This window comes from Urocampus carinirostris, chromosome 9 (genome assembly GCF_059441175.1).
Source record: "Urocampus carinirostris isolate Australia breed hairy pipefish chromosome 9, RoL_Ucar_1.0, whole genome shotgun sequence".
NCBI classification, from domain to species: Eukaryota; Metazoa; Chordata; class Actinopteri; order Syngnathiformes; family Syngnathidae; genus Urocampus; species Urocampus carinirostris.
This window is the reverse complement of record NC_142357.1, coordinates 26334336-26351930: the sequence shown is the minus strand read 5'-3', so window position 1 is coordinate 26351930 and position 17595 is coordinate 26334336. Positions and strand designations below refer to the sequence as shown.

Here is a 17595-nt window from a genome sequence, read left to right as displayed (position 1 = left end):
TCAACGACGGGAGCCGGCTCCTTAGTAGTCAGGAGCCGACTCCCTTCGAGTCAACATCACTCATAAACAGGGTTGGTTAGGGTTACTTTAACTTAAAGAACTTAAAAGACAAATAATAATAATATTAATGAAACTAAATATGAATAAAAGTACTCAATTTTGTGCAGGCTTGGGGAGTAACGGAACACATGGAACGGCAAAAATGATGTTGGCAAGCTGGATTTATTTTCATTTTGTGTCTGTCGCATTTTATGTTAGTTTTGATAGATAGATTTCTTATTTTGTTTTGTATTTTTTTCTTTTGATTGCTTTATTCCCCCTTCCCCTTTTTAAGTAATTTCTTGCAAAATATTACATAAAAAATGTTACTTTCCGGATTAAAGCATAAAAAAACAATCTAAAACGCATTTTTAGTGAGCTGAGCCGAAGGAGCCGATCCTCTTAAAAGAGCCAGAAATCTCATAACTATCTGACACCGGTGAGTGATCATGACGTAACCGGAAATGAGGTAGCCGGCGCGCGCACCTCCCCTTCGGTCACACTTGCAACATGGCGCCACTCTTGGTATCTCTAAAATGCTGCTTACACCTTCACCGGCGAAAAGTAACCATTTTTCTGCAAAAGACAAGTTCTTACCACGCTTGGAGCAAACGCCAAAGCGAGGACAGGACAAAGCATTTGCGGCGAAGTTCTCACTTGGTAAGTGGAACTAAGGGTTGAAGAGGACAAGGTGCTTCTTCTTAGGGGGGAGACAAGTCACTTTACAAGGGCAATTATCAGTCACATGTTGACAAATGTCCTCTGTTGTTTATTTCTTAAAACTGTCTTAAATGTTCCTTTTTGTACTCGTTCCTGCTTGACTGTTGTCAGCTAAATGCCATGAGAGTTTGCTTCAGTAACCGCTAGCTATGTGCTATCTTTGCTGTCACGAAGTTTTTAAATAAGTTGACACGCAACTTAAATATTTCCCATTAACTTTCGGGAGTCTTTGCAATCAAAGGACAATACTGTGTGCATTGGATTCAGTTTCTTCAATTGATCAAATCTGAATAGTTTGTCAGCGGCGTTAGATCGCGTGTTTGCAGAGCCACAGAAAAGTCAGTGAACGTTAGATAAGCATGTTTGTTCCACCCCCCCGAGTGTACATTGGCTTTTTTTTTTTTGCTGATGTCATTGTAGAGAAACATTTGCTGCAGTCAGATGAATGACAAGAATGCAATTCACTCATTTCGAAACTGGAACTTCAATAGGGTCACTTGCAGTTTTGATATGACATGCACTTAGGTTTCGGAATGATTCCTAGACCTCATTCATTTCAGGAAGCATAATAACGAAAGTGAGAGGCTCTTTAGACTTTTTGCTGATGTCATTGTATAGAAACATTTGCTGCAGTCAGATGAATGACAAGAATACAATTCACTCATTTCGAAACTGGAACTTCAATTGGGTCACTTGCAGTTTTGATATGACAAGCACTTAGGTTTCAGAATGATTCTTAGACCTCATTCATTTCAGGAAGCATAATAACGAAAGTGAGAGGTCTTTGTACTAAAATGCAATTCCGTGTTTAGAAGTTTTGTTGTTGCGACTTGAGGCCTGACCCATCAGGGGTCGCCAAATCAAATCACTTGAAATAGAATAGAACAGAACGCCTTTATTTACAGAGTGTCATGAAATTCAAAGCTGCCTCATATGCTTTGTTTAAATGTATCTATTGTAAAAAGTTTTAGGGAGCTATTTAAATGTTACTGTACCTTTTTATACGAGTTCCTGCTACTCATAATTTTATTTCCTGCACTGTGAGTTTTTGGTTTAAGTCAAAGATTAAACATGTTAGTTGTATTGATGTTCTAATTTACTGTGTAACGTTTCAGGGAGCTATTAAAGTTTTTTATGTACCTTTTATAAGAATTCCTGCTAAACCTAATTGTATTTCAGATTCAGATATACTTTATTGTCATTCTAGTACACGTGTATACAGAACGAAATGTCGGTACATCTGACCCGCACAGTTTCCTTGACTTTACAGATATAAATAAAATGTTGTATTGAGTTGGAGTATTGAAGTACTAATAATATACTAAATAATTATGGCTATGTATAGTATTATACATTAGTGCAAGAGTAGCAGCTAACCAGATGTGCAAATGGGCAGTCAGGTAAACAAGTCACTGTACAGTAACAATAACACTGTAGTACAATAGTGCAGAGGAGAGCAGGTGTGCAAAAGAGTGGCTAGGTATAAAGAACTCCTAGTCGTGCAAAAAAACAAAACAACCAACAGATGTACAGATTAGCAGCAGTGTAGACTTACTTATGTGTGTGATTGATCATTTAACAATCTAATGGCCAGGGGGCAAAACTATTGCAGAACCTGGTGGTCCTGCACCGCACACTGCAGTTGGTTGGTTGGTTGGTTAGTTTTTTTGGTTGAAGTGAAAGATAAGTAATGTTAGTTCTGTTGAAATTCTAATGTATTTACTGATAAGGTTGCCAAATCAAGTCACTTGGAATAGAACAGAACGCCTTTATTTACAGAGTGTCATGAAATTCAAAGCTGCCTCATATGGTGGACTTATACACATATAAATTAAAAGTATCATAAATTTTAAAGTTGTGCAATTACCAATATGCTAATATGTATATATATCTAAACTACCACAGCACAAGACAGAACACATAATGAAAACCCAGTAGACAGCAAATAGCGATGGCAGCGATCAATGAGAAATATTAGTTATACACAGATTGTTGGTGATTTACAGTGAAAATATGGATTGCCTGATATGACAAAGAGGTGCAGACAACACCCAGTGCAAAGTATGTCAATTTATTGCAGATTTAATTATTGTGACTGCTTGCATATATTTTCACTCATTTAGTTTGTGCACATTTTTGTTCAGAGTGTTATATTGCATTGCCCGTGAAACTCAAATAGAAAAGAATTGTCTTTATTCAATATACATACATAGTTTATGACTAGATTAGTCATCTCACTCCAGGATAAAGCCGCAAAAAGACTTAGAAGATGAAAATAATATCAGGATAAATCACATTTAAAAGGTAGTGCCAAAATATGAAAATATTTTTTATACACAGTCACATTTTATTTACTTTTTTCCAGTCTTGTGTGCCTTTAGGATGGTAATGGCTCTGGGCAAGAAACCTTGTCCGAGCCTGTTCATCTTCTTTTTAAGGGACCCAACTAAATTACTCGGAAGTACTCATCACTTTAAGATGTACGTTTCTTATTACATTCTAAATGTAGTTATACAAGTGAAACATATTAATCATTCTCAATCAATATTGGTGCAATAAAATATTGTAGTAATTGGTCTGGGCAAAATCTAGTCTAGTGCATCATACACTACTTATTACTACAAATTTACTGTATGTTCAGCCAACGGGTGACATTTCAGGCAAATATATAGATGCCCCATATTTAGAGTTGAGTATCATCAATTTGATGTTGACGCAATGGTTGATGTAAATTTTATCTTTTTTTTTTTTATTGCATATGTATGCACATTTTTTTAAATGTATCAGTACTTTTTCCACAACATACTCTTCTTTGGTTGGTTGGTTGGTTCCCTTAACTACTAGGGTCGTAAGGAAACCATTTTCTGTGGTGTTTCTTGGCAAATACAGCTTGGTGCTGCCCGTTTTTCTCCAGGCCAACATATGTTTGCCCCTGGTTTTGAACTGGGCACCTTTAGCGTGTTAGGCGAATGTGGTAACCACTGCACAATGAGCAAATGGAGAAAAAAATGCAGCTCAATGTATTACTAATTAGTTGTGAAATTTACGTTAACACTGAATGCTTGTTCATGTGTGTTCACATGCTAAGAGAAGTTCAAAATAAGATTTGCTAACATCTTTAGTTAAATTTTACGTTAAACCCAGATAACTCTTATTTTCCAAATTACTGTTGGTATTTTCCGGAATCTCACATGTTTACACGTTTCTTGCATGCATTAGCAATTATTGTTAAAGTACTACCGTGAAACAAATTATTTGCACATACTAAGGTGAGTGCATTGCACGGTACGTAATTCCTTTTTTGATATGGACTCAAAACATGTTGGCATCGTGGGAAAATGCAACAAAATGTTTTCATTAGGGCTGCAACTAACAATCATTTTAATAAAGGATGAAGCTGGACGATTATTTTTTTCGAATAATCAGGAATCCAATTTAAATAAAACACTATTATTTTTTCTCTTTATTCAAATATTTCTGGATGATTTAAAAAATAGTTCACAAAAAAGAATATTCGACAGTATTAATCAATAAAAAAATCAAAGTGTTTGTCAAATAATAAACAAAAATACATACAGATCTAGATTCTTGCAAGTATGTGCATGTATATATAATATATATATATATATATATATATATATATATATATATATATATAATTTTTTTTTTTTTTGTCTAAAGTGCTTAAAGAGGGATCTTTGTTGTTTAGGGATACAATCTTAAAGGGTTTTCATAGTTGAGTTGTTTTTTTGTCATTTTTTTTTGATAAAGCACAATTAAACATTGCTTAAGATTATATGTAAGCAAAAGATATCTCTCCTCTTTCTCCCTCTATCTCTCTCTCTCACACACACACACACACACACAGTCACTAATCAGTGTTCCCTCACCTAAAAAACACATACAACAAACTAATAAAAACAAATGATGTACAGGCGCTGCCCAACCCACGGACAAGATAGGTTCCGGACAATCATTGAATTTGTTCATAAGTTGCTTCAATGCTATATTTTGTATGTTTAAGGTTTATGTAAGTATGTTTAAGGCTTGTATAAGTAACCTGTATTGTTTTGTACTAAAAATAAACATTTCATATAATAATATGCTCTATAAAGATGAATAAAGTAGAGTTTAACTTACTTTTGGAAGATGGGCTTCCTAGAGGTCCTCTTCAGCCGTAAAAAGTGTTCAGACCATTTTCTCAACCGTTTTAGGCTTTCTTATTCTATTTTAGTTTCAAAAGGAACGGCTCACCTCTTATTTACACTTTACACCAACCATTTTGAATGGATGCATGAGATATTAAACAATAGTGTCAAAGTCCTTAGCGCACTGGAGATACAGTACTGCATGTTTACACACAAACTAGGAAGTAGAAGCCGGATTTCTTCTTCGGGGTTGATGTTGGGTGAGCTTTCACAGCGCCACCACGCGACGGAAATAAGTACTACAGTTTGTCCTGTATTCGGAAAAAGGTGCACACGATACAAAATCTAACTTTCAGCTAAGTCTGGATTGCGACATTCTGAAAAAATGTTCGCATCTATCGTTTTACGCAAGTCGAATGGTCGTAAGTAGGGGAGCGCCCTTAGTGGTTTTTCCCTGCCACTGAGCTCCCCTCATCCTTGTCAGTGACTCCATGTTTTTGGTAGTGCCGCCTCACCATCATGGTGCTCCCATGCCAAGCAATATCACTTTTGGTTAGTTTGCAAGTGACACACTTTTTTTGTCTTTTGATATGTTCAGTGCTCCCACACTTTTGTGGACTTGGGTTGAAAGGTTTTCTCCCTGTTTCTTTAGTTGAATTGACCAAAGCCTTGGAAATAGTGACTTAGTTTGCACTCCACCTCACCCGTCGGCTCTCACTGCATGTGACATCACTTGTTTGGCGACTTGCTGAGTGACTCAAAAATTGCGGGACACAATGCATCGATTATTTTCGTTGTCAACGCTTTTAATCGTTGATTTTAATCGACTTAATCGATTCATTGTTGCAGCCCTATTTCAAGGGCCCACAAAATGTGCAGAAATACTTTAAAGATCAGTACAAAGCTTTTGGCAAACTGTTGGCATGAAATAAGTTGAAGGCACACAATTTGGTGTGGGGCGTTATACAAATTTTTGATTTGTGCATTTACATCTGATGTTTCAGCTGAGTACCCTGCCACACCTGCAAACAGCCACATGGAATGCGAATATAGCTCAAGGCAGTCGCCGCATTTTAGAGGCAGCAAACGTGAGTTGACTTGAAAAATACCCATATCATGCATATAGTAATTGTAAATGTTTTGCAGCATTTGCAAGTGACAGAGAAACGAACATGCTGGCACGGAAATGCGGGACAAGGTCTCAGTGCAGACCCCAAAAATGTGGTAAGAGCTCTGGTTTTCACCACTTGTGTTGGCACATGAAATTCTTTGAAAATGTCTACTGTTTGCGCTGGAGTGAAGTAGAATTAGTCGATTAGTGAACAGGTTTAGTACCAAGTAAGGGAAGGCTCTCCCAAATACATGTTAATTATTAGGAAAACCACCAAAACAACACCCAAAAGGTACATTTGCAATTTACAAATTAAAACCCCAACCTGAGCCCCACGAGTGTGACTGTAACCAGCACAATTGCAGTAAATGTTAATCCTTTTCTTCCCAGCGTCGCATATTACTTAATTGAATTTGATCAAAGGCAGATGTTGAGAACAAGGTCACATAATTTGCTGCCGTGCGGCCATCCCGCACCGCAGAGCTTCCATATTGAATGGATTAGAGGAATTAGTGCATCAACTTTGGCCCGCAGAGAGTCCCTGTGGCAGGTGTGTACTGGAGTGTTGGTAAATAAACAAGCTGGCGGCATTGGGCACTTGCAATCAGACGGGATGACAGCCCAGGTGTCTCATGGGTTTTGTAGTGTCAGGCCTGATGTTCAGCTCAGTTTGGTGCTTTTTGATGATAACAAAAGAGGACCCTATGGACATTTTGTTTTCAATGCGATAGAGTCAAAGACAATAAATCTATGTCTAATTCATAAGTATCATATATTCTGGGCTATAAGGTGCACCCAAAAATCCATCATTGACCAGAAATTTGAACACGTGTGTGCCTTATATAAGGGCAAAATTGGAATTACGTTGCTAAATTTGTGCAATTACTGATAAATGCATTTTATTAAAGGTCAAACCAGATTGGTTACAATTGCAGGAAGAGCGCTATGACCTATGCACTACACTACTAGAAATAAAGAAGTCTCATGAAAAGGCAGTCTCATCTCATGATCATACTATTTTTTAGTCACGATATGTTAGAACCGAGAAAACAACAAGGTGAAGAAAAATGGGTATAATATTTTGTTTCACTTTTTTCTTGTCTCAAACAAGGCATTGTAAGCGACAAACGTTTGGAATATGTGCGGTCATGCGTTTAGATCTTTGACTGAATTACTTCCCACAATGCCTTTCTCTTCATTCAGAATCTCGTGCGTGTCTTAAAGACTTTGCGAGTCGGCAATACAATATTGTATTTCAGTGTCTGACAATAATCACGCATCCCGGTTTGATAATATCAATAATTTGTACCTTAACTAAAAATAGTGAGATAAGATAAAACTCGATGCCTTTTCATTTTTTTGTCTTTATCCTTAGTGGTCTAGTAGATAGCATGCTTCCTGCTGCAATCTGGATTTGATTCCTGTTTCATCCAATGTTATGCATATGTGATCAGTCTAATTTTCCGACTGATCAATCAATGCACAAAAACTGACCTTTTTTTTTTTTTTTTTTTGCAATCTTCTCTTTTACTGTAGCATTAATTTCATGCACCTTATAACTCGGCGCACCTTATTTGAAACAGTATCTGTAGGCGTCCGCCTTATAATATGGTGCACCTTGTAGTGGGAAAAATAGGGTAATGAATAAAAATCAAACAACACCGTAATAAAACTGATGTGAAGGGAAACAATTACTTACACTTTGCAGGTTTTATGACAATGTTTAAGTCGGGTCATGTTATGTTTTTTTGAAGAGTATCATTTTTATTTTTTGTAACTAAAATTTCAAAAATGTTCTTGTTCTCCATTCCAAAGCTGAAAGAAGTAAATTCGACTACCATCCTGTCTGCCATGCTTTCTTATGTGTGGCCAAAGGACAGGCCTGACCTACGAGCCCGTGTCGCCGTCTCCCTGGGCCTGCTGGCTGCAGCCAAGGTACAATCTAACGTTAATTATTTCCCTTCCAAACCAGGTGTTTCAAACTCATTTTAGCTCGGGGGGCACATTGTAGAAAAAAATTTATCACAGGGCCATACTAGTAAATAAATGGCATAAAGAGTGTGCCTTTGCTGGAGGGCTGTGGGTCTTTTTGGAGGCTCACAAAAATTATGATACTGACATTTAAGATTTGATGATAAAAGGATCATTGAAGGTGTTTTTCCCTTCAATATTATCTATCTTCCCTATGATTTAATCTCTTGTAGTCTATCAACTGTGCATTTGTAAAAAAATAAAATAAATTAAGGAAAATGATAATCAAATTCATTTCCACTACAGTTTATTTAACTTTGGAAAAGCATATAAATGCCATCCATCCATCCATTATCTGTACTGCTTATCCTCAGTAGGGTCACAGGGGTGTTGGAGCCCATATCTTCCAGCAGGGGGACACCCCGAACCAGTTGCCAGCCACAGAGACGGACAACTCACTCGCTCATTCACACCTAGGGACAATTTGGACCGGCCAATTAACCTAACATGCATGTTTTTGGAATGTGGGAGGAAACCGGAGTGCACTGAAGAAACCCATGCAAGCACGGGGAGAACATGCAAACTCCACACAGGGGGTTCGATATCATGACCCCAGAACTGTGTCACACACGCGCTAACCACTGTGCCGCCTTGCTGCCCTATAAATGGCATATAAACACTGAATTGAATGAGTTGTCTCATGATAATGAAGTCTTCATGCTTTTTATCTTTGTTTAAAATGTTTCCCTAAATATGGGAACTTTGCTGTTTCATACCTATTATAGAAAAGAGATAAACCTTCTTTAAACTTCTGCAAAGATTACCAGATGGTATTTTTTTTGTATTATTCATGTTGCCTTAAACAGCGCGTCTGACTTTTAATTTTAAGTTAAATAACAACGTGATGGGTTTCTACAATATTCCCTTGTTGATTAATGGTAGTGAGTAAATACAGCTACATCGCGTGCTTTGCGAGTGATGTCTTGCTTTGGTGACACCCAGTGGACATTTTTTAAAACTGCAAGTCATAGTGTTCCATTGTACTCTTTTGCTTCTCTCAGCATTGTTTCGCAGGCCACAAAATGACGTGGCGGGGCCATGACTTTGACACGTGTGCTCCAAACTTTAGTTTAATATTTTCAAAGCTAGACTTCTTTTTTTGTTGTTCGAGGTTCTGTACCTAACTTGGCTGCATTCCTCCTTTCACTGTATCTGCATCACTGATGGTGTTTCACTCTCAGCTGCCGATCCTAATAATCCCTCTGATGGTTTTTACAATGCGTTTCATGACCTTGGCTCTCAGCTAGAGATGTTTTGGGGTCATAGCACAGGATGTGTTTCAAAATATCCTTTCTGGAAAATGTGGTTGGGTGGTCTGTGTTTTTACTTTCAGTCTATTGACATTGACTGTTTTCACCTTGTCAACATCCCATGTTGCCTCATTCCAGTCAGTTTTCTGCTGCACCCCTTACCTCCTTGTAATTCTGGCTCTCTGCTCTTGCTGCGCCAAGGTGATGGGAACAGCCCCAAGCGTGTTCTGCCATGCTCAACCATACCCGCTAGATGGGCTTGGCACAGTCGGAACTCATCTAGCGCAGCAGCCTTGGCACTTCACTTCATTACGATCTTCAGTGTTTTCAATCCGGGGCTTGTGTTGGGGCGGGGGGCATCTGACTAAGTTTAAGCAGCTTTTAGATCAAGAACTTGAGTTTCAGCAGGTTACAAAATCTCTTTAATGGCGGTTCATACAGTTTGGCAGTTAAAAAATTAGTTAAAATAATTAGGCTATATAGATCAGAAATTTTCAAGTCTTTACCTCTAAAATGTGATCCACTGTAATTGTACATAGTTTCAAAACACAACAAAAAAAGATGCAGTCAAATCATACATTTTCGCTATTACATTGAATTTTTTCATAGATTTTGAATCGTCTTTCCAAACTCCAAAGTGTTTCATTATTGTGAATTACAGTAAAAGCTTTCTTTCTGGTATTAAAAGCTTCACAGGCAAAAATCCAAGGTTGGAGCTTAAGTGCTACCTGACACACCTACATCCTTGCTGAGTGCTGCTGTGTTACTGGTGTGCAGACCCGATAAAAACATGGATCTGGCATGTTGTTTTAGTTTGTGTATTTGCCATGTTATTTTTTTCAAAAGTGTGTTCTGTGGAAAATTGCTTGTACTACAATCGTGGGTGTTTTTGTGTTTTTAAACTCTAATTTTCTAGATCTGTGTAATTTAGTCTTAGGTAGACTTTTTAAACATCTGAGGAAAGGTTCCCGATTTCTCCTTTCGGGTAACATTTCATCCAACAAAATTGAAATAAATTGGTAAGCTATCACATGTACAGATTGACATGAGTAAGGAAAATATCCACATTTACCAATCCTACTATTAAGAACTATATTAGATAAAGGGGGTGTTATAAAGTTGTGACTATTATCCCTGTTTGTAAAAGCAATTACCAGTATTATTTTTTGGGACTGAGAAAGTACAATTCTTAAATCAAGTGTACCAATTGAGAACTATGGCATGTGAGTTAAAAGCTCTCTCCATGCATTGTGCAAATTATGTATACATAATTGCATGTACTCGATTTCCGTTCCTTGATATTTAATTATATCATGCTACATTTGACTAGGGAAAAAGTCAGAAAGGAAAGTGGCTGGCTGCATTGCCCCTGTGTTCTCTAGCTGCCCTAATGTGTCACAAAGTGCTCAGGTTGACTCTCACATCTGTCCCTGTGCTTTTAATTAGCCCTAATACCTAATTCGCTTCCATTAGCCGCAAATACCAGGCAGCACCACGGCACAGTCGGGGAGCGTTTGCAGCCATGCACACACTGCGTGTAAAACTGCCATGCGCACGTTGGAGATTAAAACCGGTTTTAGTTTGTGATAATGGGCTGCTCAAGCGATGTCCAATGACACAATAGCTCGAGTACTGTAACACAGTGGTGTATCTTCATACGAGTTTAATTCCTTCCTGGATCGCGCTCGCAGCTGGAATTGCTCGTGTAATGAGCGAATTTTCCCATAGTGAAATAATTAAAAGCTAAAAGTATCCAAATGAACCCTAAATATCTATAAAACACATCTTTCTGATCACTATAAACACAGTCAAATATGAATTAAACATAAAAAAAATAGAATCATGAGATGAACAAGATGATTTTAATAAAATAAAATACGAGTTTATTATAAACCCTTCCAATGGAGGCCATCGCCGAAATGAAGGCATCTGCGAGTTACAGAGGAAGCGGTTTTGGGACGTGGGTTGCAAGGAGGAGTGATGGAGATCGCATACCAGTTAACTTGTGAGTTTTCTCCGTATTTTGGATGTTTTTTTTAATCATTAAAAATTGTGTTTGCTGTATAACCATTTTTAAACAGAAAAAAAAATGAAAAAGAATTATCTCTTCTTATCCATTTGTTTTAATCCGGATCATCTTGGTCTCTGGTTGCAGACAACAATGTCATTGCAGATAGCCTATATTGTCGAGTTATTTTAAATAGTCAGTCTTGCTGTGAGTAAATGGGTGCTGCATTGTGTTTTTCAGGTTTATTATCACTTAAGATAAATCGCATGTAGAGCAATTGGCTGAGGTTGACAGGTATCAGATTTAGATACTGTTAATGAAACATAAGCACATATTGTACATGTCAAGTCACATTTATTTATATAGCCCTTAATCACAAAAATGTCTCAAAGGACTGCACAGGATTACAATTACACAATTACCCGATCTTAAACCAACATGCGGGCAAGGAACAACTCAAAAACCTCAGCGTGAGGAAAAAGAGAAACCTTGAGAAGGGACCTCATAAGTCGTAATCCCCCTTTCAGGGTGACCAGGGTGAATTAGATTTAGCATTACAGTGCACAAACATAGTAAACACTATGTAACATGTTGAAAATTTGTCCGGAAAGTGCATGATACCTAAAACTAAAGGTACTGTCACGTAAAATCTACATGCACCCCCCAAAAAAGTATAGAAGAATATATTTTGGTTGCCTCTTGTAGTTTGCATGCTCAAACTGGAAGGAGCTGATGCTGGCGGTGAACAGTCTGTAGTGATAGCCTTTAGGAATGCTCGTGACCCGGATTTTCCATTGTATGCTGAACAAGATTTTTCTTCCAAATAAAAGTTGTATATCGAAATCGTATAAAGAGATACCACTGTAATCGTTTTGGGTGAGATTACATCAGGAATAGTTTTTCAGGATTATCAAAAATCTTACAAATGACCGCAGAATTGTTTTGTATTTTAGTGTGATGCACTTTTTGAGACTTCCTCACCAATCCTCCACCCTCTCCCTTTGCAGCTCACCAACGTGACGGTGCCCTTCATGTTTAAGTATGCAGTGGACGAGCTTAACCAGATGTCGGGACACATGCTGAACCTGAACGATGCTGCAAGCACTGTGGCTACCATGGCAACGGCTATGCTGATTGGATGTGAGTTCGAGACTTTAGTTGCACTAGCAGGTGCCGCGCTCATCAGAAGGGGACTGTGGCACTGCCTATTATCTCCAGGCTGACCTTTCCAGGCACGCACACATTAACGCCGTTGCCCAAGCCCTGCCTTATCATCGTTGTATTTACATTATGTGCACTGTTACAGCTTGCATCTGAGCTGACCTATTTTGATCTGCGCACATACGCTGACAACTTTTCAATGCGTTAACAGTCTCCTTCAAGGTGAACCGCTAGACATTTATACCTTTCTAAGGAAGAACTCAAAAATAGTTTGAGTGTTCGAAATCCTTAAATGCTTGAATCTTAATGTTGTCATGTCAGGTATTGAAAAATGCTTGAATTTGGAGCGAAGTGCTTGGAAATGCTTGAAATTGTTTGCCATTAGCTCAGGAGGTAGAGCGCTCGTCTTGGGATCATGAGATCGCAGGTTCGATTCCCGGCTCCTCTGTGTTACATGTCGAAGTGTCCTTGGGCAAGACACAGAATCCCTAATGCCCCCAATAAGCAGGTAGGCACCTTGCATGGCTGCACGGCCGCTATTGGTGTGTGTGTGAATGGGTGTGAAGCACATTGTAAAGAGCTTTGGGAAGTCTTTATTGACTTGAAAAGCGCTATATAAATGCAGACCATTTACCATTTTTCTGAGCAAGTCTGCTTAAAAATGACAGTTACTGCTCTCTAGTGGCTTAACTTTGCCTTTGCATTTCTTCTCTTATGATTAATGGTGTGCAGCACTGCGACACAGTGGTTAGCACGTGTGTGGGACAGTTCAGAGGTCATGAGATCGAAACTCCTGTGTGGCGTTTGCATGTTCTCCCCGTGCTTACGTGGGTTTCCTCCACATGCATTTCAGGTTAAGTGGCCGGTCCAAATTGTCCCTAGGTGTGAATGAGCAAGCGAATTGTCTGTCCCTGTGTGCCCTACGACTGGCTGACAACCAGTTCAGGGTGTCCCCTGCCCACTGTCTGAGTGAGGATGGCTGGGATGGGCTCCAGAACCCCCATGATTAATGGCAGCTGGCATTTCTGTGGACTTGTCCGATAAAGCCACATAAACCCCAACTGTCGCACCAAAAAGGAAAGGTGCATGTTACACCTAAACAGGGCACTTTGAAATGTGTATTCATGTAAGGGCTACATATCAATTATGAATATTTATTATGGGCTGACTTTCCCATTGGTAAATCGTAATGGGAATAAATTCCTGCAACTGAAAATGTAAGCTACATATTACTGTCAACACCAATACAGGGAGATATTTGTTTTGGGGAAAAAAGTATATAAAAAGTATATATAAAATATTTGTGTTTCTAAAATTCATACGTCTTGATTAATCCACAAGCAAGATTAAAAAACACACATGTTAAATGCAGATATACAAGCGGCTCTTCAAAATACATGAAAGACATCAGATTTCTTCTTTTAATGAACTGGTGAAATTGGAAAATTGGCTTTAGAAATCTTTAAAAAGTTCTATACCCATGAAAAAGATGTACAAACCCTTGTTTGACTTTTTACAGGTTTCTGATGTACAAAAAATACCCTATTTTCGACACTATAAGGCGCATAGTATTATGACAACATTCCAAAAAAATTGGTCTTTTGTGATATTTTATTCCATATATGGAGCGCCCTGGACAATGATGCGCGTAGAAGGGTTAGGGTTGCAATAATGAGTACCCTATTTGAGCAATAATGCATCTAGAACAAGGGTTTGGGTTGCACTATTAGTAAATATAAATACAATATTTGATCATTGAATGGTCAGTGGAAAAAATTGGATGCGGCAAGGAATATTTAGGATACAAACGACAATCGAATAAACATTCGGTTTTATGTCTTTTTTTTAATTGCGGTACGACCTGGTTGATGTTAATTTTCGGCCTGGCCGTGAGAAAAAATGTCAGACAAACCGTACAGAAAAGGTTGGGCACCATTGCAATACAGTATTGTATTGCCGACTTGCAAAGTCTTGATATATATTCTTAAGTGAATGTAGAGTAAGGCACTGTGTGAAGTAGAGGTAAGATCAGACCTAAAAAAGCCACTTGGATTGAGGTACCGAGCCGAAGTAAACTAATATTTTTTTTGTGAGGAGGAAGGTTGATTTCGGTCGTCTTTGAAAACAACTCCACATTCCCTCCCCTGCCGTGTACCTGCCTTGTCCTGTCCGACAGCGTTGCTGAACAGCGTATGCTTCGAACGGCGCTGAGTTTTATTTGTGAGGGGACGTGTGATTTTGGCTGTCTCTGAAAACAACCTTTGTCACTTACAATGCTTAATTTGAGCTAAGAAAAACATTTGTCTGGAACAGTGACTAAAAATACTGTTGTAATGATATGACACCCATTGCCTTTACATATGCCATTTATGTCTGTAGTGGCCTGGTCCTCAGGATTTGGTCCTCCTTATCCCCATTATCCGGGTTTTTTCCCCGTTGCCACCAATGTCACCATTGTCATGCAACTGTGGACTTTTTAATAAATCCATAATGCACCAGGTACCACTTCCAATATCTTCCATACACAAGGTGCAACAGGTTATAAGTCGTACATTCAAATTTCTGGCCAATTTTAGGGTGTGCCCTGTAGTCCAGAAAGTATGGTACGTTTTTTCTCTGCATGTTCTTTGTGCTCCTCATCTGTCGTTGCTCTAATCGTCTCTGCACAAAAGAGGATTCGGAGGTGAGGTGCAGCTGTTGAGGGAAGCTCTTTTCTGATTAGTTTTTTTTTTCCTCCCCTCTTGGTGGTAGCGGACGCATAAATACATAGTGAAAATAGTGGCCTGACACCTACTGCAAGTCTCTGTGTTTGAGTGAGATCAGCTTGGATACACTTAGCCCTGTAGGCACTTATTTTAATGAGCCCACTTATATCTTGCTCAGTAGTGCTTGGCGAATAATTGGAGTGTACGAACAGGACTCCAGACAAGATGAAACGGGATGACAAGGAAGAATGTACAAGACGCTCTTCTAGAATGGAGTTTTATTCTTCGCACCCTTTCCCGCAGTGCTCTGGAGCCCCGTTGGTGTCTGTGGCAGGGTGTGTAATCTGGCAGAAATGGTAGCCGGGTGCTTATCCTACCTTGTCAGATGTGGACACATTGTTCATTTGATGAGCATTCCTATTTAACGCTACATTACGGCCCAACGAAGACAGGTAGACAGAACAATTACTACCTGACTCTTGGTCCCATAAAACAAGCCATGTATTTGCTGTAAAATTGCCTCGAGAAGACTGGTGTCATTCAGATTTGGCTTGCGTAATACAAATTTGTAAGTGACCCTTTTGCAACTGTTGGATTGGATTTCTGATGACTACTAGATTGTTCTCATACAGTGGTTAAAATGAGCTCGATCCTCACACGATTTAGAAAAAAAAAAATCACCAGCAGCAAAATACCACATCTGCTCTATTGGTCACGATGCCACTTTTCATTTGTCAAATCTCGTGAGACACGCTGTAAAATTTCGCATACCATCTTGGATTCGAATAACCGATTCCAGTGTACACACAAACTAGTCTTTTCAAGAAAGCCTGGAAACTATGCAAATAACTTGTTGTGGCACCACTAAACATTTGGGACATAAAAAAATATTTTAGGCTGAAAAATTCTCATGTCGGAAATGTTTTGGATTAAAAAAAGCTGACGTTTAGGCAAAATGTAATTCGTCACAACTTGTTAGTTTGGCTGCAACTCTTGACTCGTTTAATATTTGACTGGTCACCAACTATTGAAATGATATTCAGATTTTATTTCCTGAAATTAGCACGAAGTTAATTTTAATTATGTGGCTAATGATAATAAACACAAAAATGGGTACAATGAAAAATACATCTTTTTGTGAACATATTAATAATACATAAAAAGAGCCTATTTTAAACCAACTAGGCACAGTGTTTGGTCAGTAGAGCTATAAATCCATTAACAAACCTAAATAAATTATCCCTGTAAAGTACTTGTCCAAGGTACACCACAGGAAATGGTGCCCCTAAATCCCTTGCGGTTAAGAGATCCAAATAACCAACTAACCAAACGAAGAACAGGCTCATTAGCAGCAGTAGAAACGATTTTTACCACTGTAGGGCGCACCATTTTAAAAGACTGTCTCTGTAGCTGGTTCCATTTCTATACAGCGTACCTTATTATTTGGCGCGGGTGGCTTCTGCTGCTGTCGCCTCACAACAACATTCATACAAGTGTGTGTATTTAAAAATACAGCGGGAGCAAAACTGAGTTTGGTTGTGGCTTATTTATTGATTAAAAAGTACTGAAATGTCTGCTACGTTTGTTGCTTTTGTTCATGTTCACGTATGAAACCTTGAAGGTAGTTGTGACGTCAGGAAAAGAGAGGTGGCTGGTGGAGAAGTTCAGCTCTGTCTGTTTGAAGATTGAATAAGTGTGACTTGCGCCTAACAGTAGCTCTGTGTCATGTGTTTTTAACGCTTGTTATTTGTTTATTAAATCAGAAATTGTAGGAGAAAATGCAGGTTCGATAATCTTTTAAGTCTTCTTACGTGATTTAATAAAGTACACCGGGGCTTGCCATGAGGGCGAGCTCTTTATTTCGTCATCCCAAAGAAACTCAGAGAACTCCAGACATAACAACGCTTTATAGCTTCAGTTTGAGTACAACCCAAAAGGCGGCCCTAGTCCTCAGTAACAACAAGGAAGATGCTGTCGTACCCTTATTAGGACATGTTGTTCGCCTCAGTTTGCTCAGAGAGTCCTTGAAGGTCCCAAGGACCTTCCCGAAATGATGTCAACATTCTGTCACACTGTAAGCAAGTCTTTCTACATTTCTTTCTAAATGTATGCAACTCTATTCTACAAATGCAAGTCTATTTTCCACAACAAAATCAGGCTTTTCGGCAACTGTGTGCATCTTTGACTACACGTTAGGGGCATTACAGTCCTGACACTTTTTAAACTCCGATTATTATTTTTTTTTTTTTAAAGAGCTGTTGCATAAATGTGTTTGGTACTCACATTTTTTACCGGCATCCTTATTGCCCAAGCATCTACAAGCCATTCGCAAATTATGGCGTAACCCGCCCGGTGCTGCCTTCCACTCTTGGTAAAACTGAGGTCTCCATCAGTCATCTATTGTTCCCATGCCGCTGGCAGC

At 38.7% G+C, this 17595-nt stretch overlaps 1 protein-coding gene across 1 annotated transcript in view; it reads left to right on the top strand.

The window, feature by feature from the left end:
* Positions 1-503: 503 nt before the first annotated feature.
* The window catches only part of abcb7 (ATP binding cassette subfamily B member 7), a 46465-nt gene continuing 29373 nt past the window's right edge, over positions 504-17595 (top strand). Inside the window, exons 1-5 of the mRNA XM_088343362.1 lie at positions 504-699; positions 5912-5995; positions 6054-6131; positions 7834-7953; positions 12315-12447. Of these exons, the coding sequence (XP_088199488.1) occupies positions 550-699; positions 5912-5995; positions 6054-6131; positions 7834-7953; positions 12315-12447 (565 nt within the window). The 5' untranslated portion in view covers positions 504-549. The remainder of the gene's footprint in view (positions 700-5911; positions 5996-6053; positions 6132-7833; positions 7954-12314; positions 12448-17595) is intronic.